This window comes from Argiope bruennichi, chromosome 3 (assembly GCF_947563725.1).
Source record: "Argiope bruennichi chromosome 3, qqArgBrue1.1, whole genome shotgun sequence".
NCBI lineage: Eukaryota > Metazoa > Arthropoda > Arachnida > Araneae > Araneidae > Argiope > Argiope bruennichi.
Window position 1 is genome coordinate 136,246,252 of NC_079153.1, and position 25,930 is coordinate 136,272,181.

At 32.7% G+C, this 25,930-nt stretch overlaps 1 protein-coding gene across 7 annotated transcripts in view; it reads right to left on the bottom strand.

Moving 5' to 3' along the window:
• LOC129963103 (uncharacterized) overlaps positions 1 to 25,930 on the bottom strand; it is a 166,992-nt gene that overhangs the window by 47,587 nt on the left and 93,475 nt on the right. For 6 of the 7 annotated variants that reach the window (XM_056077172.1, XM_056077174.1, XM_056077173.1 and 3 more), the window contains 2 exons: positions 25,379 to 25,489; positions 21,272 to 21,367 (listed from right to left, as the gene is read on the bottom strand). In XM_056077172.1, coding sequence (XP_055933147.1) covers positions 21,272 to 21,367; positions 25,379 to 25,489 — 207 coding nt within the window. The remainder of the gene's footprint in view (positions 1 to 21,271; positions 21,368 to 25,378; positions 25,490 to 25,930) is intronic. The other variant, XM_056077177.1, reaches the window with a different exon arrangement.

Genomic DNA, 25,930 nt, shown 5'->3' on the forward strand with positions numbered 1-25,930 from the left:
TTTTTATTAATTTCTCCTAATAAAAATCACTTGAAAAATTAAACTGTACTGAATTGCAATTAAAGATGATTTAGATATTTAATTGCCTTTGAATCAATGAGTAAAAATCCTCACATACCATACCATACCATACCATAACATACTTATGTGTATATATATTAGAGACGTATGTAATATGGGACATATGTAATACGTCCCCATAAGGCGAGAAAACCTAACTGCCCTTGCTGCAGTCTTTAATCTACGGGAATTCTATGAATTTTAAATATTACTTTCGGAAATGCAATATAAGTTCAAATATATACTCACTCGTTTTAATACTTCGGAGACTAAAAACAAAATGTAACTACTGATTGATTACAGTTCTAAAATCTTATTAGTGATTTTCTGTAATTACCGATTTAGAGTGTCGATGTACGACTGAGAACTGTTCTGCTATGTTCATGTCTTATTTTGAAACTACAGGAGTCTATTTTAAGACGAATTTAGTTACTTCGAATTGTGAAAAAAATGGCGAGAATCATACCTGAGGTTGGACTATGCTGCTCAGGCTTCTAACTACAGATGTGGTGGTTGAATGCGAATGGGGGGGGGGAATCAAAAGTGCACATGTCATATATGATATGTATTAGTATATTCTATTTGAATGATCGAATAAAAAATTAAATAGAGTATACTACTAGACCTCCAATATACTGAAATAAAAAAAAAAAACATTTTACTTTTAAAGCTAAATATTAAAATGAAGTTAATAATAAAAAACTACTGAAAACTACATAAGAATTAACAGGATATTCTAAGAGCAGAATCTGAGAGAAGGAAAATGTTGGAAATTAAATCTGAGTTACCAATGACCTAAGATTATATATTTCCTACTTCAGATGGCTTAAATAAGGATAAAAAGGAGGGGAAATGATTCCACTGCCCCATGAAAATATTTTCACTCCAATCCGTAATATCTTTTTAAAAGCAAATGCACTGAATCATTAAACATTTAGTCACTGGAATTGAATCCTTTCGAACAGTCATTACATAGAATCCTCCACAAACAAACAAAAAAAGAGTGAAATCGATCAGAATCGTAAAGGAAAGTCTTTAAACAGCAGTAATGAGGCTAGTAAGATCACGGAATAAGGAACGCATAAGACATGATTTCCTTAGTTCAGTTTAGTTATATAAACGTCCCATTTTAAAACAACACTATGACTATTTTGGGACGGACCTCATAATTTTGAACAGTGGTCAGATGACGAGGACGACACCTGAGCTGAAAATCCCCTCTCCAAACTTCCACACCACACCAGCGGAAGAATGTTTGACTCCGACAGATTTAACGTGCACCAGACCCGCTTATACATGACGATTCTTCGGTGGAATCGGCTCTAGAACCTGAAACCTTACGGCTCACGAGCCGAGACCTTACCACCATTTCCTTGGGAGCCAAACTATTACGAGTGATATAATTTTGGACTCTTAAAAATAGGTTACATTTTGCTTACATTTACCGTTACATTTCGCCTGATTTTAGCTTTACTTTTTGGGAAGAAAAATTTTCCAATTAAAGCTGTTATGCAGAATAGATTTGTTCTTTCCTTTCAGAATTAAATATATATTAGAAAACATAAAAAATTGTGCAGCTCCAAATCAATCTTCTTTTTATGACATTGCCTAATTGATAAGAGATTGTTTACATTTTTGTTTTAGCAGAATTATTTAAATTCAAGAAGAAAAAATCCCCGTTTACTAAAAAAATTTTCGTATGAAATTAAATAGTTTTACAAACTATTTACAGGTATTACCTGTTATCTCCAGACTATTTATGAATAACTCTTTAGGGTTTGTAAAATTTAAGTTTTTCTATTGATTTGAATCTCATTGAAGGTGGCAATGGGATGCCAAATGCGGAAACCCAGAGAGCCGCGTGTCCCGGGAGCACCTGCCTGCATAAGAAAGTTGTGTTGAGGGAAGCCGGGAACTCGTTCTTCGAGTCGGGTCGTCACGAGAGCTCGTGGCTCGTCCAACTTAATTTCCAGTCTGAGCCTCGACAACCCTGCGTTGCAGACCGACCAGACGGGATCGCGCATTCGAAATCCATCATGTGCCCAACGGTCGCTCAAGTTATCGCAGAGAATGCACGCAGAAGAAATCGCACTCACTGCTCGATCATTCAAAATAAGCCGAGAAAACTGGTTTGAATGCATAACTAGAAATGCATTCATTAGAGATTTCATAACATCCTGCAATTCGTTGCAGTATTGACACACTGCTCAGCACCAGTAGTAGCTACTTTTTTTTTGTTTTTTTTTTTTTGTACTAATATGCGTTTTCTCTAGAGGGTTTTTTATTGTTAGCAAAAGTTCAATGTCATCAAGTGTAGTTTGTTCCTTCGTACTAGGTGGGATTGTTCTTCGGCGGCCCCATCAAATTTCTCGCTTGGCCTCTGCCTAGTTCGGGATACCGCACAGTACCCTCCACTCTACTGTTTTAATTAGATACAATGAAACTTCATTGCTAATACAACGGCAAAGGAATAAATTATTGTTATTGTAGACTGCAAAAAGAAAGAAATTATAAAAACTTTTCAAATGAAGTATATATTGAGTTCAGATATATTGAACTACACTGGAGGAATTTCAATGCACTTTTGTTGTTTCTGAGAAGTGGGAAAATAAGATATGGGCGCAGTAGTTGCAAAAACTACTTTTTTTTTTTTTAAATTATAGTTACAACCAAAAACATGTATAACTGAAATGGCCATGAGGCGACATTTTAGGTGCATACTTCGCCTCTAATTAAATTTTAAAAAAAAATGCACTACGGTGGCAGATTTTACTTGATGGGTAATCTGCGAAAATGCAAAAGCCAAGGGATTTTTTCAGTAAAACATTTCTTTTTATCAACATCCGTTTCCATGGAAGAAATCCCCATTCCCTTCAATTCGATTCCCCAAAGCGTTACTTTAAATGAATCGATGTTTAGGAAAGCGAAATATGTGTGAACACGTAACTGGGATATGACGCCGCAACTATTCGACAGATGAGAGGCAAGTAGTACCAAAACAAGTGACCCACGCAGTTGTATATCGTACAGGTGTTGCGGAGATAGAAACCTGTTTGGATGCACGTGACACGGAAGATCGCGGCCTTGCTGGTGCTTGAAGATTTTTCCCCTTGCCCCAATATAGGTATTCAGATACGCACGGGCAACAGGTGTTGGCGTCGCATGCCTTTCGTGCACCTGAAGGTCTTTCTTCAGACACCCTCAGTATCCAACCTACTCCCATCCAAAAATTGAGTCAGTTCCGAGTCACTCCGCCGTAAGGAATGAATGGCAACAAAGATGTCGAAATTAGTATTGTGCGTTGGCATCAATGGATTTTATAAAAGATAAATGCATTTGCCAACAGTTTATTTAGTCATATTAACGTCCAGTTTTAGAGAAACACTAGAGCTATTTCGGGATGGACCTCGTCATTTGAACCACGGTAAGATGACGAGGACGACATCGGAGCTGGATCCCTTCTCCAAACTTCCACACCACACCAGTGGGAGGATATTTGGCCCCGACGGATTTAACGTGCACCAGACCAGCTTACACGACGGTTCTTCGTTGAAATCGCATTTGGCCAATAGGATTAAATTTTAATAAGAACTTCTAAAATTAATTTATATTATGGAATTTCTTAATCTTTTTTTTTTATTTCAGAAAGTTTTGCAGAACAGCCATCTTTGGTGACTAGCTTGTTCGCTCAGACACTTTCGCTTTTTTTCTTTTTTTTTAATCATCTTGTTATTTGATAAGACCGAAAAACATGAATTTAACTGAATAAGCCAAAACAAACTATAACGTGCAATTTTTTTTTAAAATCCTATTTCAGAATGAAAGTCTCAAGAGAGCATTTTATTTTAACATTGGCAATAGTAGCGATTGAATATTCTGACGGATGATTTCATCATACCATTAAAAACTGTTACAAATTGAATATTAAATTTTAAAAAAAATTATTAAAATTAAGAAAACAAAGTAATGTGCAAAGATGAAACTGATGTCATTAAAAAGGTAATTTGAGTTTTAAAATAACGTAAAAGCCATTCTTGTGACATAACAGCTTTGGAAGATACAGTTATTGATTTCAATTGCAAATCATAGCGATTCTACATTCGCGCTCGATTGAACTTTTTGTCTAAAGATTATTTTTATTTCTTCTTCTTTTACATCTTTCTTTTCTCTTGATAAATGGAATTTTAGTGAGCTCTATTCAGAATACTTCAAATAATATTTTGCAACTTCTTTAATTAGCGAAGCGTTGAAAGAACAGTTGTAAAAACATTCAATGAAGCAGTCTGAAATGTTCGTATAGTAAATTGTTTATATTAGATTACTGCCATTCGTCAATCTATACTTATATAAAGCTCAATGTGTGTGTGTGTGTGTGTGTGTGTGTGTGTGTGTGTGTGTGTGTGTGTTGGCGCTTTATAGGCCAGACCGTTGAACCTACAGCTACCAAATTTGGCCCATGCATACCTTGGAGGTCGGGAATGTGCACCTGGGGGCCCTTTTTATAGAATTTTTAATTAGAATTTTAATTATTAAAAACTAACTTTCCCGTCAATGAAAATCTTTTCATTTCCCCACCGCCAAATAAATAAGGGTTCAGTTTTTTTTTTTTCCACGCTAAAGAGGATAGGCTTAAGAAATTTTCGACAGATTATTTCAAAGGATTCTGTTTATTTTCTTAAGGTTTGATGCATTTAAAGTTAAACATTGTTAATTAATCGATCTTTCAGATTCATTCTGAAGTACTTTTGAATTAAAATAAAACAGAATAAAGGAAAATAAAAATTTCTAATCTGCATAGTGTTACCCCAACTGGAGTAGAAAATTCACGCATTTGCGTTACCATCATTGGCGTTGAAAATTCACGCATGCGCATGATTCTGATTGTTGACAATAGATACGGACTTGGTTTTGAAGGCTTAATATGTTTTCGACAGATTATTTCAAACGATTCTGTTTATTTTTTTAGTGTTTGATGCATTTAAAACTAAACATTGTTAATTAATCGATCTGTTCATGATCAATCTGAGAAAATTTTGTTGAAAACATCTTGAGATATTATATAAATTAAGAAAAATATTCTTTAGTGCCCATAAGGTTTAAATACTCAGCAACTCTGTTTTCAGTACTCATATTTAAAAAAAATGTTTCGTTTCAGTAAAAAAAAAAAAATATTATATATATTGCAGCTTAATCATTTCCACTTTAATTTAAAGCATAAATTCTACGGCAGTTAATAGAAAATTAGAGTGATATATGTTACGTTATGGCTGAAGGCCTTTATAATATTATGAGTGAATTATATGACTTAAAATTTGAAGTTTTAAAATATTTTAATGAAGAAGCAATTAAATTGGGAGTTCCATAAAATATTTAATTATTAAAATTTTAAGGTGCTTTAAGATTGGCGAACTGGCTGGTCGCCAGAGGCGGCTAGTATGTAATAAGAGCAATTTCTGCACCATGTACAGTTATAATTGCTGTTTTAGAAAATCTTGACTTTTATAAACTATTCCCAATTAGTTAACGTCAAAGAATATCAAACATTTCTCCTAATACTTTTTAACAATAAAGCTGTAATATTTATAATTCTTCTAAAAGCAAACATTGCGGTACTAATATATTTTACAGAAAATGCGACTGCTTTTATTATTTCGTTATCAAAGAAACAGACATACATAAAATCATGCAGAAATTTGGAATTGTATAAGAATGGTATTAAAGATGCTTAATAGTTTGCAGAGCCTTTCTCACAGTCGCCAAAAAAGTGTTTTTTGTAAAATAAATTATTTTACATTAAAATTAATAATTATTACTTTTAGAATGCGAATGAATTGAAATGGTTATATATCTTTATAGACAAGCCATTGTACCCACGGCACCGAAAGTGTTAATCTGCTCTATATACATGAAATAAAAAGCAAAGCAGACTTTTTCATGTTACATTCAATTCCAAATAATTTTTAAGACCCTCAGCCAGTTAATAAGCCTAATCATTTAATGTTTTCGAATAAACGAATTTTTAGTCTCAACTTTTTAAGCATTGATAAGAGAGATTACTTGGAATTCCACTCCACCAGTAGGCCAAGGGTAAAAATTTAAATTTCTGAGTTCATACTGTCTTTAAGAAATTCAATTTTTACTTTAAAAATTACTATGTCAAAAGAAGACAGCCTGAAAGGAACCTTAATATCAGATATTTAAGTTTCTTGATTTATTCTTGTTGCAATAAGACACGTAGACGAGTTATCGTCAATTGTTCCTAAAAAAACAATAATTCAGTAACTATAAAATTCAGATAATGCCAAGTACATAAATTTTATGAAATAAAATGCTTCGACTCGGTACATTTCTTTTGATTCGCAATTCACACTTGTTCTATACTATTCTCATTTTCTATAATGCTTAATCAAAATATGCAAAATCGAATTTTTGAATGTTGAGCCCTGATATGGTATTAGTGATTAGCCGGGGAAAAAATGCACGAATCTTAGATGCAACAAACTTTTTAAAAAAAGGACAAAAAATCTGCAATTAGAAAATACAAAATTTAAAAGGAGGTGAAATTAAATACAAAATTTAAACAAGAGGAGAAATTAAAATTTCCAGGTACTAAAGAACAATTGTATTGGCGCGTCATTCTGTAAGGCTATAAAAAATAATCTATTATTATCACATGTATATTAATCTTGTTGAGATAGATTAGAATAAGCCAAGTCTACTGTATGTACGACCGCAGTATAACATGGTGAGATTTATTTCGTATTTCGTTGTAATTTCACAAAGTTTAAAATTTAAGGTTAAAATTTATTTTCGATGAAAGAATATCCGAATTTACACCATCTTGTATCTACATCATCTTGAAACATATCCCATTCCTCTTCTCCCTCCTTATAATTTTCGCTTTAGGCTATTGCATTTTTTTGGGAGGGGAGGAATTTTTCTCCTCCATTTGACAAATTCAAGCCTTTGCAAAATATTATACTAAGTTATTTGACCGGAAACTCTGGGCCCACTAAAGGAGGAAAAAATATGGAACGAGAATTGCGAGTATCAGTCCGTAAAAACAGTTAATTTGCTATCAGTTACGGATACAGAAAAGATACATTAAACGCAACTAGTCGTGACGGGCGTAAAAAATTTACTGAAGAAACAAAAACGTGGTGCGCATCACAAGATGTGCAACCCACTTTCGAGTACCGGTAGTCTCTGGGGGATAATTTTCCTCGCTCACGCGTATTTGAACGTTGTATATCCATGTCACAAAACCAGTCCGAAAGTGTTGTTAGACGCAATTAGTTTTGATTCAAAATTTGCAATATGTTTCAATGTTACCGAGAAGAAAAGCGAATTCTTTAAGGTTGCCGCTCTTATGCTCCATTAGTTGCTCGAGTATTGAGACTCTTGCTTACACGAAACATTCGTATGGCTCGTTAAAGCCAAATCAATCATCTGTAGCTCATAGACGAGAGGGAAGAGTCGAATTAGTGCTTGTGGACAAAAATATTTGGCGCAGATGCATGGTGAAAATGTATTGGTATTTGAACTTCATTTAAATTTTATTGCTTTAACACAAAGAAAATGTGCCGAAAGTTTTGCGTGCAATAAAGTTAAAAAAAAAGATTAATAGATGGTAATTTTATTAATTTTAATACACGAATAAAATTAATGGCTGTTTTTACTCAAAAATTAGCATTACCACTTTTAAAATATACGACTAATTGCATTAAGAATATATGCAAGTCATAGCAGCCATCTGAATAATTCATTTGTATTCAAAGTAAATTCAAAGTTTGAATTATCTGGGAAATTCGGTAAAATACTCTTGCTAAACTAAATGAAATAGAGTGAGTTGAAAAGAGTACCGAAAGAGCTAGCGGGGATTCGCACGGTACAGTGGAACCGTAGGGAAACAAGTTGAGGGCAATGACCATCAGATTCAATTTTCCACAATTATTATGACAATCGCACTAAAAATAACCTACAGGGTTAAAAGTAGCGGGGGTTGGTTTCACCTGATCGCTCGGGTCGAGTCACACTGATCTTGTATGCGCTGTTCTGTCGAAGACTGCCATCGTCACAATGTGTCGAAGTGTGTTTTGCGGAAATGAGTTCTAGTTGAGGCACAGACTCATTCTTTCTATGTTCAGTTACCCTAAGAAAACTCATTGTGTACCGACCGATATGCGATGCTCATGCAGCGACAGCACATTGCCTTGCATCAAAAGAAAACCCATTATGTTTCTGCTCAATAAGGTGCTGTATTCATTCTTAAATACCAATTCAAATTCTTCTTTGAAATAATACTTTTGTTCCGATTCGCAAATTATTTTTAATGCATATTTTTCAGAAGTATATATATATTCGTTTAGTTTTATTAACTTTCCCTTTCAAAACAACAGCAGGGCTATTTTGGGACGGACCTTGTAATTTTGAACCGCGCCCCAAACTTCCACAACAAATCAGCGGGAAGACGTTAGGCCACAACGGATTTAATGTGCACCAGACCCGCTTATACGACGGTTCTTCGGTGCAATCGGGTCTCGAACCTGAAATCCTCCGGTTCCGAAGCCGAGACTTACCACCAGGCTACCACAGCCCCCCAAAAAGATATTCAGATTATTGGAAATTTCAAATTCTTGAGATTTGGAAAATCGAGGTACCATTGGTAACAATTGGAAAGTGGCAATACGTTTCAGTATGACAATTTCAATCGAGTGCATAAATTGCCAAAATCCTATGATATCAAATATATTCGGGCAATTTTAGATTCACCATTTTTCCAGATTTATCCAGAAAGGCTGATGGAACTTTCTTCAAGTTACAAACATGCAAATAATAAACCTGAACTCACATTTCAACACGAAAATTCGGTTAAAGAAGGAAAGGATTCGAGTTTCCTTGGTTTTCAAAGAAAGTTTATAATGTTTTATAACTTTGAACAATGATTTTATTTTCTCTGGCCAATGTTTACATGTAATCTTGTAAAAAAAAATGGTTATGAAATGCAGAAATTTCAATAATATACACACAATTTACGTCATATATGAAGAAATATTGTTAAAGCATTATACCAAGAAGAGAATTCTAAAAATATTAAAAAAAGAATGGGTATTTTGAGAAAATTTTTATACATATGTGAGATCTAGAAAATTCTTCTTACAATAATTTCAAAGCCTTGTATATGGAGCTACTTATGTATAAAAATTCAAACTGAATATCATTAAAATTAAGAATGACGTCGAGTTTCAGCAAATAAAAACAAATTTACAAAGATATTTTGGACAATTAAAAGTTGCCTTATTTAACAGTTTGAAGACAGCCCATTTTTATTTCAACATGATCGTGCTCATAAGGCTTAAGCTATGAACAGCTGGTTTGCTGACATGGATGTCCTGCTCCATGTCCGGATCACCTGCCAGATGAATTACAATGCTGGATTCCCGCCAAAACACAATGGCCTACGTCAATAACAGAGTTCACTGGCTTTCTTTTACAAGAATTGCTCTAGATCAATGCCAAGAAAGTTCTACACATACAACAGCAAAAGGTGGCCTCACTTGATACTGGTAATTGATACATCCGGATGCGTTTAATTGTATTGTAAATGAAATTATATAATGTTTGAACAAACAATATCTAATACAATAATGCTAAAGAGTGCCACTTTTTACTTCAGAATGACTATGAGGAAGGCTATCCATTTGGTTTTAGAATTTTCATGAACTGGATTGAGGTCAGATGAATAATTAGCTTACCTTTAGGATGAATTCGAACTGCGAATTCGATCCAAGTAACAACGCTTTATTATTTACTAGCCGCCTTTGGCGACCAGCCGGTTCGCCAATCTTAATGTTCGTTAAAATTTTAATAATTAAATATTTTATGCAATTTCTACTTTAATAGCTTCTTCATCAAAATATTTTAAAACTTCAAATTTTGATTATCATATAATTCATTCATAATATTATAAAGACCTTCAGTCATAACGTAATATGTATCTCTCTCATTTTCTGTTAGCACCCGTAGAATTTATGCTTTAAATTAAAGTGGAAAGAATTTATCTTCAATTAATATAATAATATTTTTTACTGAAACAAAGCATTTTTTTATAATCTGATTACTGAAAATAGAGTCACTCAGCGTTTAAACTTTATGGGCACTAAAGAATATCTTTTTAAATTTATGTAATATCTCAAGAGTTGGTCAACAAAATTTTCTTATCTTTCTTTCTTTCTTGTTTAAATTTAAATGCATCAAACACTAAGAAAATAAAACGAATCGTTTAAAATAAACGGTTGAAAACAGGTTTTAAAAAAACTACTTAAAAAACGATGTACTTAAAACTATAAGCATATACAAAAAATATATAACTAACATAAATACAATTTACTTACAAAAGCATGCAACTAATCCAAAAATAATTTAAATCATCCATTGATAACGTTGTCATGGCAACAATCAGAAAAGAATGCGCATGCGCGAATTTTCTTCGCCGGTTACGTAACGCAAATACGTGATTTTTTCTACGCCAGTTGGGGTAACGCTATGCGGATTAGAAATTTTTAATTTCCTTTATTCTGTTTTATTTTAATTCAAAAGTACTTCAGAATGAATCTGAAAGATTGATTCATTAACAATGTTTAATTTTAAATGCATCAAACATTAAGAAAATAAACAGAACCGATTGAAATAATCCGCCGAAAAATTTTAACCCTACCCTCATTACTGTTAGGAGAAAAAAAAACTGAAGCCTTTCTCGTTTGGCGCTGGGGATAATGGAAGATTTTTTTGGCGGAAAAGTTGGCGGTGGGGAAAATGGAAGATTTTTTTGGCGGGAAAGTTAGTTTTTAAATAATAATTAAAATTCTAATTAAAAATTCGAAAAAAGAAACCCCAGGTGCACATTCCCAACCTCCAAGGTATACATGTACCAAATTTGGTAGCTGTATGTCAAACGGTCTGGCCTGTAGAGCGCCAACACACACACACACACACACACACATTGAGCTTTATTATAAGTATAGATATATTTGTTAAACAACACCAATTTTTGATATATTGAAGAATAAACAAATCATAAAAATGTTTGGAGCTTTTTATTAAATTATTGCCTTTAATGATACTGAGCTAGAAGCGCATTAATAAAATTACATTTAAAAACTGAAATCAGAAGGAAAACGAAATGGCGAACTCCAAAATCTTGAATGATTTACTAAGAGTCCGAAAGAAGATTCAATGGTTATTGTATTATTCCGTAAATTATATCGAAAAACAGGATCCAGATTTTTCGATTCAACACTTATGAAAAATTATTTGAATATAAAATTGCAATATTTTATGCCATTTAAATAATGTAGGCTAGGAAAAATTACATTGTTTTCATTACTGTCTAATTTATCAAAACTCCAAGCGAATTTCTTGGGCTGAGAATATAATTTTAACAATTAGATTTTGATTTGTCATTCATTACTATCAGTCAAGTTCACAAAAATTTTGATAGATTTTTAATACAAGAAATAAGATTCGGTATGGGAAATTCAGGACACATTCTTAGAGAAATCGGATGAACCGACAAAAAGTTTTGTAAACAAATAGAATGTAAATGAGAAGCAATAACGTATTTTCATCAAGTTTAGAGTTTGCAGAAATTTAACACATCGTCATTTAGAAGAAATCCAAACAATGAATGATTTGCGTTAAACTTAAATAATGAAAAAAACCATTCAAATTTTTCTTTAAAGAAAATTTTCTTCTCGATATTTTTTTTTTTTTTTGAAGTTAGTATTCCTCAAATCTTTTTGTTTCATTTCTTTTGCAATTTCTTTTTAATTAAATGAAGAACTATCAAAGTCTGAACTACTATAAACAAATGTCACGCTTCGCTCACTCTCGTAAACGAAAGATTCATTTTAATCGATTCTTCTTTAACCATTCTGACGCAGGACACGAGGAGAAAGGAGACCTTGCGGGAAAGTGAGACGACGGGCAGGATCAATCAGGTTTCGAAGGTCTGGGTCACCGAGTGGGACATCCACCTGTCTCTTAAGGACTATTCTACTCCACATCCATACTAATGAGCAGGAAGAGAGCCGCTTTGTTTTACCTGCAGATATCCGTTCATCGACCTCTCCTCATCTGCGTCCAGAAGCCGTCGGATCATTTGCCAAATGCATACGCCTCGGACGCATTCATTCCACTGATCAGGAAAAAACTTCACATTCTTTGACCATTATTACAGACTATTCTCAAGCATGCATTTGATTAAAAGACCATTCCAATGTCAAGATTAACTTCAAAAGTTGGTTTGTTAAATCTTTTCACAGAATTTTCCATTCTTAGAGGATAATTTCTCCAATTTTTTAAAAGCAAACTTTTTAAAATCAACTTTGTGTTTTTTACTTCTCAGCACAATAACAATGTTAAGCTACAATTCACGCAATTATTAGGTGCTTGCATGTATCGTTTTTGATCATTTTTTCACTTTAAAAAGGCATTTATTGAGAAAAATTGGTACAATATATATCAAAATATCTTCCATCATTTTCTGCAACTTTTCCCATTTTCGTCCATTAAGTCTTGAAATTGATTGTCTTTGAACTTTTTTTTTTGGTCCACCAAGCGATTCTTTGTCATTGCCATCGAAATCACCACCCTTAAATCGTTGAAACCAAAACCGACAATTGGAATATGACGGAGCAGCATCACCACAAGTTTCTAAAAGCGTCTGATGGGCTCCGGCAGTAGATTTCTTCAAAGAGCAATGAATGCCGAAAGTGTAATTTGGAGCGTTCCATGATTGGGACCTTTAGACACTAAATAACTCAATAATAGTAAATGGAAAACTTTCAAAATGATAACAAAATAATAATAAATTTGTAAAACCCAAAACCATTGTAATTTATATAGATACTTCACATGGTCATCAATAGATGTCGCTGATTAAAATGCTGCTGGAGGTTCATCCCTTGATTTTTTTTTGGGGGGGGGGATTAGAAACTGCTTTTGTTTCGCATCCATTTTCCTGCGTTTGATACGAACAAAAAATGCCGTATTTAGGAATACTAGCGAGGCCATCTTTTTACAAATTGTATTTCTAATATGAAATATCTATACGCGTTTATTAAAGCTTGCAATAATAATAATAATAAAGCAATCGGTAACTAGGCGATTTAAATTTTATAATTTTTTTTTTCAGGACCAATAATTTTTCAAAAGAATTAAAAAATTACGTTTCTTTTCCAATTTTATCAACTGATCCATGTCTATGAAAATTGGTATTGGATACAACCGAGAAAGCGCAATTTTTAGAGCTCAACGGATTCTACAGCTCAGATCACAGATTACACAAAGATCTATACATCATTCTAAATGTATTATATACTCGGATTTCATAGGGACTATTTCCAATCCAATCCATTCATATATATCCCAATAATCACTCGATTAATATTTGGATATTTATCCAAAATCAAGTATCTTAAAAAAAACGAAGTAAACGGAATACAAACAATGCTGCTGCTAAAACCTTGCCTATTTGTATACAATTCATTATAGTAGCGTGTCATCTCAAAAATGAAACAGCAACGAGGAAAGAATTCGAACAGCTATGAATGACACGATTTCTCCCAATATCAACATAAATGCGGTACACAGCTTACTTTCCCACGCCACACACTGATCCAAAGTTTTAAAAAAAGTTCATTAAACTTCTCAAGGAAAGAGAAAACAATCGAGCAATTTGCACAGAGAGTTTGGAGAAATGACTCCGTTGTCTGCGGGATAACTAGATCGAGACATTCTCCTTCTTCAAATCGACTGGACTGTTTTCTTTTTGATGATTTATGGAACAAGTTTTCACGGCCCTCTGTCTCCTCCTTCATAACTAGTTCTAATATAAAGCGAAGAAAAGCTTCCAAGTGAAAGGGAGAAAAAGGGGTGGGGTTCACTAAGGGGTGATGTTTTCGAAAGTGATTGAAAGGATAGAGCTTAAACAAGTCACTTAAAATTTAAATGTGCTTCAAAAACCCATTCATGTCTAGATCCTGATAAATCCTAGATCGCCATTGCAGTTTCCACGCCCGTTTACTTTATGGAACTCCGAACCTGTTGTGAACGGTGTCAAATCTAACAGAAACGTTTCATCATTTTTCTGAATTTCCTCACTTGCTTCACACACGATAAGTTTCTCCAAAACAAAACTGCTAGCAGAAATTAAATATGGTTTTTATACCAGACCTCGTCCTAATACCGATCCAGCCAAGCTTCAACTAAATTAGATTGCAATTTATAAGGAAAAACACAGCACCACCCTCACAAAAATGGTCAGATCCATATTAGTTGAATCATCTCCATATTAAAATTAACTTGGTGTGATGAGTAATTAGTAAGATTTACTGGCCGGATTGAATAAGAATCATCATCTTTGTCAGGGTCATTTTAAGCTGCTTAATAATTTTTTAATATACGGGATAAACAGAAAAGAATAATCTATCAGCATTATCACGCTAATAAGATGAGGGAACAAAATAATGGGCGAGACGTAAAATGACAGGGTATTGCAATATTTCAAATGCAAGACAAGACAGGTATTTCCAGTATATAGAAATTCAAGTCATGCTGGAGATGGCTCGAGAGTTTCTTTTCCTTTTGGAACTGGGTCAGCAGGTCGAAAACAATTAAAAATGAACAACTACCATAACTTATCTTCACAAATTAATAATCGATACGAAAACCTACGTTTGTCCCAAAATTATTTGGAAATTCACAAGCCAACCACTAACAATCAATTAGTTCTGCCAAATAATTTAATTTCATTCCCCCTCTCCTAGAAAAGTTATTTGAACATGAATATCACGCTCAGACTTAATGGGATTAAAATGGATATTCTTTAAGATAGGCAGCAAATCAAATCGGACAATGCTTCTTTTTTTCTAATGATTCACTTCCGAAAAAGAGAAAGAAGAAAGCCAGACGTTAGATTTTTACATAGCATGTAGGAAACTAGACCCCAAATAAAATGATACACTCTCTTGTCCCCAAATGTATGCCGTTCATTCTAAAGTGGGAAGAAATATAGAGTTTAATGCCCAAGAGAACTCTTATCGCCTTTTTTAAAATTAACATAACCTTTAAAATTGAAGGACGATTTAGGTCAGATGCAGAAAAACATTAACCTAATTTAAAGAGAAGAAAATGAATGCCATTCATGAGAAAACGCCTGTCGTTCCGAAGTGCCACGCGAAAAAAAGAAGTCGCATAATACAACAGAGGTAAGAAAGCGGTCTGCCTAGAGAACATGACTCTGTAGAAACATTAAATGAAAGATGGATTTTTCGTTTTGTACTCATAGATAAAAAATAATTCTGACGCAAGATGATTTTCAACTGTTCAATAACTTAATAACTTAACTAATATTCAATAACTTAACTACCTCAAGTTGCAATGGCCTGTTAAGATAGATAACCCTCCCACAGGAGCATTCATCTGCATCCAATTATACGGACTCGGGAAAAGAATGCCAAAAAATTTTTAATAGCTTTCCCCAATTTAAATGTTAATTAGTGCTGAAAGTGAAATTCTAAGTTCGGAACGTAAGCATTTGCAAATTGTAAAAATTTCACCTCAAAATTTTTAACACGAGTAAAATTCAGTCTCTCCGTTCAAAGAGCAGTAAAATTATTTGAAATCTTGAATAAATTCTAGTGAAATTCTGAAACGAAATAAATCAATGCCGTAAATATTATTAAAAATAAAGAGTTACATGACACTGAAAAAACAAATGTTAACCTGATAAAAAGATAAAATTTAATAATATATTTTTCTAATCTAATATTTTTCTAAAATCTATTATAATAATATATAATAGATTTTCTGTGAACACTGATTGGCATACATAAGACAATAAATCCTTTGGTTACATTTCAATTTTGCAGAGCAGTAAGTAGAGATCAAATCTCTGTGGAATGTAATAAAGAATATGCTGTAGATGTTTTCTTTTATGCAAGTCAGTATTCACGTCAGCACAACAATAAAAGCATCACGAGACTATTAACTTTCAATACATGCTGATCATCTTTCTTCGCACGTAAGTGGCAGAAAAAGTACATTCATATAATAGGGATGTCTAAGAAGGCATTAAAATAAAATGCAATTTTTTTTCTCCGTGGCTTTACATAAATTAGATTAGTTTGCAATTGCCAAAAACTTTTTATAACTATTACGCCTTTAATATGAAAATAAAAATTTAATTCAGCCCATGTTTGATGCAAGTATCAAGGTCGTTGAAGCGACTCCAAAATGCATCAAGCGAGACGGCATCTAGAGATATCCGTTTAATTCAGTTAACATTCACATCGTTAAAGGCGTTCTGTCATGGGCATCACTTCTTTAGGGTAAATACGCCAGCGACGGTGAAGCAGCAAATAAAATTGCTCAATGGCAATTTCTTTCGCACAGAAGAAATAGACGAATTCACGAGATCGTATCTAAACTGCATTTGGATTTTCATTAAAATATCTGAAGTAAATTTTCCACATCAAAGTTCCAAGTAAATACCAATAGGGTCATTACTTAAAAATCTACAAAAAAACCCAAAAACAACCGATATAAAATATCTGTAAAGTAAAATCATTCGGGAAGTTAATATGATTTTCACGAACCATCGATAAATTCAACAGCATATCAGTTTTAACAATTTTCATCTTTACTATTTTACATTCATATATAAAAAAGGACTAACATTCCTATTTCAAGTGTTTGAAATTTAAAAAAATTAACGCTTGCATTAAATTCTCTAGAAAGAAAAAAAGATTTCTTCATTGTGACGAAAATTAATCTTCATTATGTGTCCATCTATTCCACCAAGGACAATAAAAAATATTTAACGATATTTTTCAATTCTAAATGTTATTTTAAAGAGAGCTCAAAGAACGATTTTGTTATAAAGTGCTTTAGTTTTAAAAGTACAGACATATTCAATTAAAAGTTGGTAAAACCTTTCAGTAGATGGCGCCACGAAACAAACTGTTAATTTTTGAGAAAAACGAACTTTCGGAAGCCATCAAATGAAAGGAAATGCAGAATATAAACGAAAGAAATCGTTTTAACATAATTCTGAAGGAGACCATTCTGTGAAAAGATGCACTAGGCAATGGGAGCAGTCAATATTTCAAATAATAAATTTTACAACACGAAATTAATACAGATAAGCCAATTTCAAGTTTCATTTTTTAATCACATCTATCTAAGTATACAAATGAACTATACGGATATGAAGAAATAATAGCGAAAGGATTATTAATAACTGATTAAGTTTTCATATAGTAAATTGGTAACTTCTCTACGAAATATGTTTTTTTTTTAAATTTTATTTAATACGATTGACCTAAGCATGACACAAGGAAATAATTCTGTGTTCCATTTTCTCAATTAAACCTTCACCGTTTCGCTATATTTTGTCATTTTTAATGCAAAAATGCTTATAATAAATGTATTTTTTAAAAAAATGTATCGCTTTAAACGCAGTTATGTTTAACTATTTTATCTGTCTTCGACGGATCTGACTTTTTATTCTAAGCCACAAAATAATATTTTCTGAAACGATATTAGTTGATACATACACAAGAAACAATTTTGTACAATTATTTCATTTAATTTTGAATATTAGTTCGATAATCTGAAATAATACCGAAATATTAAATGTAAATAAATCAAAAAAGAATCCCAAATTTGATCAACATTTAAAGGTTAGAATGGATAATTAATTTCGTAAACGATCAAAACGCACCCATTTCGCAAACTGATCATTGGAATTATTTCACTAACAGCAATATGTGCTGCATTTTCATTCTAACTACGTTGCGAAATATCGGAACAAGCGGATAAACACAGGTGTTGGAGCAAGGCAGGTAATTTAAAACAGTCGCTCCGACACCTGCAGCTCCCGAAAGTCACCAGCTGTTCAAAACACAAATGCGAAAACGAAAATGGGTGGGGGTGGGAATTTTCCGTCCTCGCGGGATTTTTTTTGTTTTTTTTTGAGCCCGTTAATTTCACATTTCTCGAGATTTCTCTCGTTTGCTTACGGGTCCTGTGCTAGCCAATTTAAGGCACCGTGTCATCAAAATCTGATGATTTTATTTAAATGTATGTATATTGGCATTTGAGCATTTGTAGTCGAATAATAATGGCATTTTGTAATCGATGTAGTCGAATTTCCAAATGCTTTCTTATCTACTATAAACAAGTGAGCTCTGAACCCCACAGCTGAAAAATAGAAGGGCGAAGAGAACGAATGTTAACCCTAGAATGCATAACTTTTTATTTTTTACCAAATATATATATATTATATATACATGTGCTTTGAATAGTTGCAAATAATGTAGGAAAGTTATTTAAAAAACTTAAATTATTTGTTTAAAATTTTAAAAAAATGTTAAAATTTTTTAAAAAAATTTTTGCCACATATTTACATTATGAATTAAACAATATCCCAGCGACACAAATAATATTAAAACAAATTTGCGATAAAAATTTTCATTTTTAACAATATATCAGTTTATTTTTAACAATATATTTTTTAAAACGCGAAAATAAAATATTTTGATAGCATTTTTAAAAGGTAAAACTATTCATACAACAGACATCTTGGTATTTTCCCAAGTTTCCAGTATAAATATAATTCTAGTGCCGCTATTTCCATACATTGGTCTTTTCTACAAATGTTTATCAAAAAGTACTTAAAAAAAGATTTCCAAGCACTCATTGTTGCCCTTTGTTACTGTCATGCAAAGCTTATAAACAAAAATCAAGTGCAGCCAAATGGTTACATAATACACTACAGGGTTGAAGCCGGAGAAGGTTGCAGAGAATGATGGCTTTTGGAAGCAAATAATTCATATCTAATGATTTTCCAATCAAATGAATATAAAAAAACAATGTACAGAGAAATCTTTTTTAATCACCGACTGGAATAATTTACTCTTTACAATATCGCTCAAGACGTCAAAATACTCGATTTCTAAACGTTTATGTAAGCGCGAGTTCTCGCTGCAATGCAATATTTTGATATTTTCAGAATTTTATTATCGGTAAATTCCTGTAAATAACCTTTTTATTCAATACGTGTGGCCGATGTGAGGCAATGCAGATCATTATGATCCGTGCAGTGGAAGCAAGAGGACGTATGTTTTCGGGAACATTTCTTTAATAATCACATTTCACACTAAACAAACACAAAGACAAGACATTCCCTCGCGCAGCTTAACAGAACAGCGTATCATTTCACTTTCATTACAATCGCAATGCCTTATGGGATGCGTACCTAATCACGCATCGCCATCTATCATCCAAAAGAGAAAATAGAGTAATGCAAATGCTACAAGGTGAAAAAAAAAAAAAAAAATTATGATTTTATATTTTCTGTTCTTATGATATCGTTTGGTGAACTATGGATGAGTAAAATCGGAATAATTGAAAATGAAGGTGGTGAAAGATAGCGATATAATGAAATTAGAACTGCAAATGGAGCAGTCAATTTTTAAAATAAGAGAAACAAATGAATTAGTCACGTACCTCGACCCCGGCCCGATTTCTAAAATTTGTTTCATTAGGCCTCTGTACAGAGCATATTATATATAGTTCACCAACCTCCAACCATTGGAACATTTTCAAATATTTTAATTCAATATAAAAGTTCATGACCACTTGGAATGTCATTAGTTGTCATCAGCCCCTCCCCACACTCTTTTCCTTAGAGAAATCGAATAACTTTACATTCTCATTCGAATAAACCTCGATTCATTTCCCCACAGTCAATGCACCGATTTAAAAAAGATTTCATGACTTTTTGATATATCTTTAATATTCATCTACTACCCCCCCCCCCTATTTCGAGAGATATTCCAAATCAAAACATTTATAGAGCCTTTAACTGCAAGGACCTGTTTCGCCAGTTAATTTCGTCACTTTGAAATACAGCTAACCAATTCGAATGCTCTACCATTTTGGCTAAGTGTAATTTAAAATGAAAGGATACCTTTTTTGTGGTAAGATGGAGTTAGTTCTTTGATAACCCTAAATTAATTTCAGGATTCATATCAATATTATTAAAACTGTGTAGACAAATTTCATGAAATATGAAAAAAAAGAAAGAAAAAAAAAAGAAAGTATTTTAAATTGTGAAAGCGTAATAATCACAAAACTTCCTCCATAGTCAGCTATGTTTCCAAAACGGTGAAATTAATTGTCGATAACACTTGATGATATTGCCGAGTTGATGAGTTGGAGACGGTTTTTTATTTTGCAATATTTCTCAAATAGGGATTCAGAAAGGAGAGCCGACTGTTGATAACGTATCTAAAAATCAAGAGTTTTCTTAAATAAAAAATTGCAAAAACAGGTGTAGCGGCCGAGAGAACGATCGGGCGAGGTTTCAATTGAAAATGCATAGTGAAATAGTGTTTTGTAAACAATGTTTCTATTCCGGCTTCCAGGTGCACCGAGAAGAAATTACCTATGTGCAAAATTTCAAAAATGTAAGAAAAAAAATGTAACAGGACACCGGTAAACACATATATAACTTTTCCTTTTATAAATATAGACAATAAAGAAAACCAATAACTCAGTCATTAAGTCGCAACTACAATTTCGAAAACTTTTATTTCATATGAAAACACAAGACCTTTCCTTCCCTTTATTAATAATCAATACTCACCCAACTTCTATTTTCGGGAAGAATCGAAAATACATTATCTCACTTCTAAAAGAAAAAATGCGAATAACCTAGTTCTCAAAATGTGTTTAATAGTGAATTTTACCAAAATGTTCATTATTTCTTCCACCAAATTGTGTATCAGAGCATTATATATTATATATATATTTCACCTTTCATTTTTTTCTACGAAAAACTCTAGTTATTCTCTAACGTCTAGAATAAATATTAAGATTATAGAAATGCATGATTACCGCAAGTATGATTTGGAGGTATTTGGTAATAATTGCGGTGACGGTCTTCAATTCAAAATTTTGTATCATATTAATAATAATAATAATAATTTTAAGATTTTAGAATACATCGATCCTTTATTTATTACATAGTTTTAACGGCACATTTTCGACGCAGTTAAGTTTCAAAACTTCCTCCTCAGAGAAAGTATCTTACCCGTATAAATGAAAATAAATGGAATCTTTTTACCCAAATAGCAAAACCCACCTCTGTCTGCCTTTAGTTGCTTCACTGAAGCTCTGGAGGACGGCGAAGGAGAGCGCACTCGGCACGACGGAGGCGCAGAAACGCGGATTTTAGGAACTAAGGAGTGAAAATAATAATAATAATAATAACTCATGCACATACCAAAAATAAAAAAGATGTCTCGAATTTTGTCAGAACTTGTTGAAATCGCGCTTCCTCTGCTTTGCAAGATACATCAAAAGTATCTTGTTAATGTTAAAAATACTGATTATGCCCGGATGTATGAAGACAGATTTTTCTCATAAGCACGCTATCACTTCCATTCGATGGTTCGATTTAGACAGAATGACACAGGATTCCCAACGCTTCGAGGATTCTAGATTGTAAACAGCATGCATTTTTTAAAAACATTTGTTAAGTATACCGGATGATCCAAATTAAACAGGAAATATTAGACCATTCTGTAGGTTAGGGATTTGGGCAAAAACTGTATTGCTATTTGCATATGGAACCACATTGCTATCACAGAGATGGCTCCATATGTCTTCCGTCTCTTTTCTCGAGAAATTGCGTAACACATGCCACGGTAGAAAGCAAGTCATTCGCTTGTAGGTAGCATAAATGTTGAGACGTTCCATCTTTCAAGGAAACAAAATTCGGAACGTTACCTTTATAAACAACTCTTTAAAATAATCCCACAGCCAAAAATCACAAAGGATTAGATGGTGACAGAAGCGATATTGAAAACGACCAATTAACGATTTTGTTATCCGAAAAGTTTTATCGTGATAACGGGATGTGCGGACTATACCAGTAGTGAATCGTGTCACGCGTCATTTCCAGCCCTGTCAGTCGAAGTAAGAATTCTATTCTGTCGGTAATAGAAACCATGTACTCAGAAAAACATGTGGAAGGAATTTCGGTGGAACTATCTAATTAGTTTTCTTTGCATTTAGGTTTAAACGACTTCTGTTTAATTTGATCACACTGCATTAGAATGGCGACTCTTACTCACCATTCAAGACGGCGCATCGTTTTGACGTTTTATTTATTTAATTTTGATTGTTAATTTATCTGCAGAATAGTAAGAAGATGCAAATTAATTAAATGGAAGAATTCAACTTAAAACAATAATATATGTTTATTTTTCGGACTGATGAACAAGTCTTTGTATTAGGTGAATAATCATGCATCGAATGACGTTTAAGAGTGCAAAGGGTTAAATCTATCGACATTTTCTTTCAGTGTTAAACATTCCATAGAATTTCTTAAAAGATTGGTAGTCTACATTTAAAAACCATTTGGTTATGTTCATTTAATACTAACTTCGGAAATACGTCGATAACCGACTCAGAATAATCTCTTTTCACATTAAGAAAACTAGCTTTTGACTCGGTAGAGGGCGGCAAAGGTCTAAGGAGTTAAGATTCGAGTTGATTTGATTTCTACACGAGCACGATTTGAAGAATTATCCGTTGCTCTAAATTTCTCCAATCGGAATTTAAGTGTTAATTGATGCCTAGCAATATATTTTTAATTTTCCATAGCAAAAGAATAAATTAATAGCAAATTAATCCATTATAAATTTCAAAGTGGTACGAAATAAAATTCAGGACAACAAACTGTTCCGAATTCTTCATTTGCATTCACCCAGAACTGATGAGAATCTATTTATTCTGCAGGAATGTACACTTGACAAGGCGTCTTCGTCTATGTTTTCACGAATATTTCATCATAAGTATTTATTTGCGACATCCCTTGCCCCGCTCACACAGTAATAAATCTTATTACAGCATATTTTCTCATTTTCAAAATTTTAATATACAAGCTACACTTTATAAAGTTATCATCTCGTCACAAACGAAGTTTTTAATACTGTAAAAATAAAACTTTACACCGTCGTGAATCGTATTCGCCTAAACATATACAAAAATGCACACACTATGCGCACGAGTGTTTAGTGTTTATGCAATATTAATAACGCCTGCAGTGCAAACGTCTTTAAGGAAGTAGCAGCTACTCCATAAGTTTCGAATGAAGTGACGCGCATCGAACACAGCAAGTGACATACCGCTTTCTTCTCTCGCGCAACGAGACCTGAACGGCTTTAATCACTTTCATTCATACCGCACTTGCTTCTGATCCAAATCACGCCTTATTTAAAAAACTTCCAGAGTAATGACTGGATTTCCCGATTTCTTACGAGATATCATTAACGTTTCTTTTCCTGAAGAGAAGCTGAGCGGAACTGCCGCCGCGCGTGAATGGCTCGACAAGTTCTGACAAAATTGCACACAGAAAAATAAATACACAAAGGAAAAGCATGCATAACATTTAGTGCAAGATAATTCATTATTAAAAATTAAACTTCAAATAAAAGAATTACTGAAAAACTCTTAAGAAAAAATAATATATTAAAAAACAGAAATGAACTGAACCCACATGCAATTAGAAGAAAAGAATTCTCATTTCTAAAACAAAACTAAGCTAAAATTTTAAATTGAAAATAAAGATCGAAAAAACAAATTTATAAATCTTAAACAAAATGAAAGGGTCACATATTTCGATGAATTTTTCATATTCATCGTTCAATAATTCGTATACAATCATTCAATTAAATATGTAGCAAAAGCTTGTTAAGCAAAATAGATATTACATGCTACATTTAAGCCCAAGATTACTTAAATATTAAAATAAATAAATAAATGGGGGTTGAAAAAAGGCTCTTGATTTTCATCCTCATTTCAGTATGCCTTCACCTTTGAGAATTTTGTTGAAGCCACTTTTTGACGATAATAACTTTCATGTCACTGTCTCTTTCTACATCAGCATATGGTAGAACTTCAATTATCCGAAATGAAAGATGGTTGGAGAAAGATCATAAATTACACAACACAGTACCCTTTATCAAAAAGTATAAATTTTACAAAAAATAATTAGAAGTATAATTTAATAATAATGAAATATAATTATAATTTTAATATAATTAAAAAATAATTAGAACTCTCGGACCCAAACCCGTACTAATACTTGGGGTGTATTTATATGACTTTTCAAGACTCTACTTTGAACAGAAAATAGTTGCATCATCCAAAATAAAAGTCTAAATGCATTTAAAATTTTAATAGCATTAACAAAAACTAATAATCTTTATAGAGCTCTAACATTTTAATGTTTATTCCCTAATTTAATGAATGCTCAAAAATACTATTCAAACTCAACGGGATAGAATATATTTCTTATTATTCAAATCTTTATGTTTTTACGCAATATTAATAACATTCATTATAACAATAGCCAATTACTTTGTTTAATTCAAACTTAATAATTTTGTGAAAGTTTTGAACTGAATGCACTTTTATACAATAATGACACAAATTAAAATTTAAAGAACTATATACATTAAAAAAACTATAATTTCTAATCAATTTTAACTAAGCAATTAATTTGATTTTTATTTATATCAAAGTTTTTTGTTGTTGATTTTTTGCAATAATTTTTCGATGTTTTTTTTTTTTTTATTATTATTATTTTTATTTTTAGGGCACAACGTAGCCTTCATTAAAAGGATACCAGGCACACAAAAAATTCTCGAATTAAAGTTAAGTTTAACAAGCAAACTGCACGTGCAAATATGAAAGCTATAAATACAATTATATATGAAAGTTTGATTACTACAGCAACATATGTTGATATTATATATAACAACGCACTGTACGGGTATATATGGCCTGTTATAGTTAATAATTTCTTTTGGTTGAGAAAGGTAGAATCAAAGCCACTGAAATCCAGTAAAACCGTCAGGAATAAAGGATTTATATCAAGTTAGTTTAAACTTTTTTGAAATGTGATTAATGTTGATTCTGTTTTGGTTGATCTTATTTTGGCGAAAGATCGTGTGCTACCTGGCAAAAAAAACAACAACATTAATTGGTTTTAAAAATTACGTTAGCTAGGATGAAATTTGGAATACGGGACAACACTAGTTCATTTGGTCGGACCGCATTCCCACCGCTATTTTCTGAATTTTGTCTTTTTTCAAACTTTCTTTCATAAATTCGATTCAGATAAGTGGAACTCTACGGTACTGAATGCAATCCAAACAAGCAGCTCAAACGACCGACTTACCTGGGGGTTTCTTACTGACTATCCTGGGGGTTGATTTGGCGCTGGGAACGGTTGCTTTAGCGGAGGCAGCGGGTGGCGGTCGCTTGGCATGGGGAGGGTGAGCCGAAGAGGCTGCAAATAAATAATCTTCAAAACAAAAGAAAATAAAGAGATGAAAGTACATAGGAGAATAAGACAAAGTAAATACAAATATGTTTTTTTTTTTTTTTTTTTTTACCAACACTTAACGCACTGGGATTTCAGAGGGTTCAATAAAAACTCGCGCTTAGGAATAAAGCCTCGTTCTTACCCAATTTGATTTCCACGGATATGGCATGGAATCATATTCATCAAGCGAGTTTATATATTCTATATATTCTTCGCAAAGTGTGAGGTATAAATTCATTGATAAAATTCTAACAAAGAACGTCTAATGTATGCAACTACGTATGCGAATATAACTAAATTCGTTGCTCATATTTCGATACAAATATTACTCGCTTCATTTTAAGAGCTTTAATTTTTGAATATTTTAAATTATTTGTCGCCATCTGCAATTGCTGTTACTGTAGC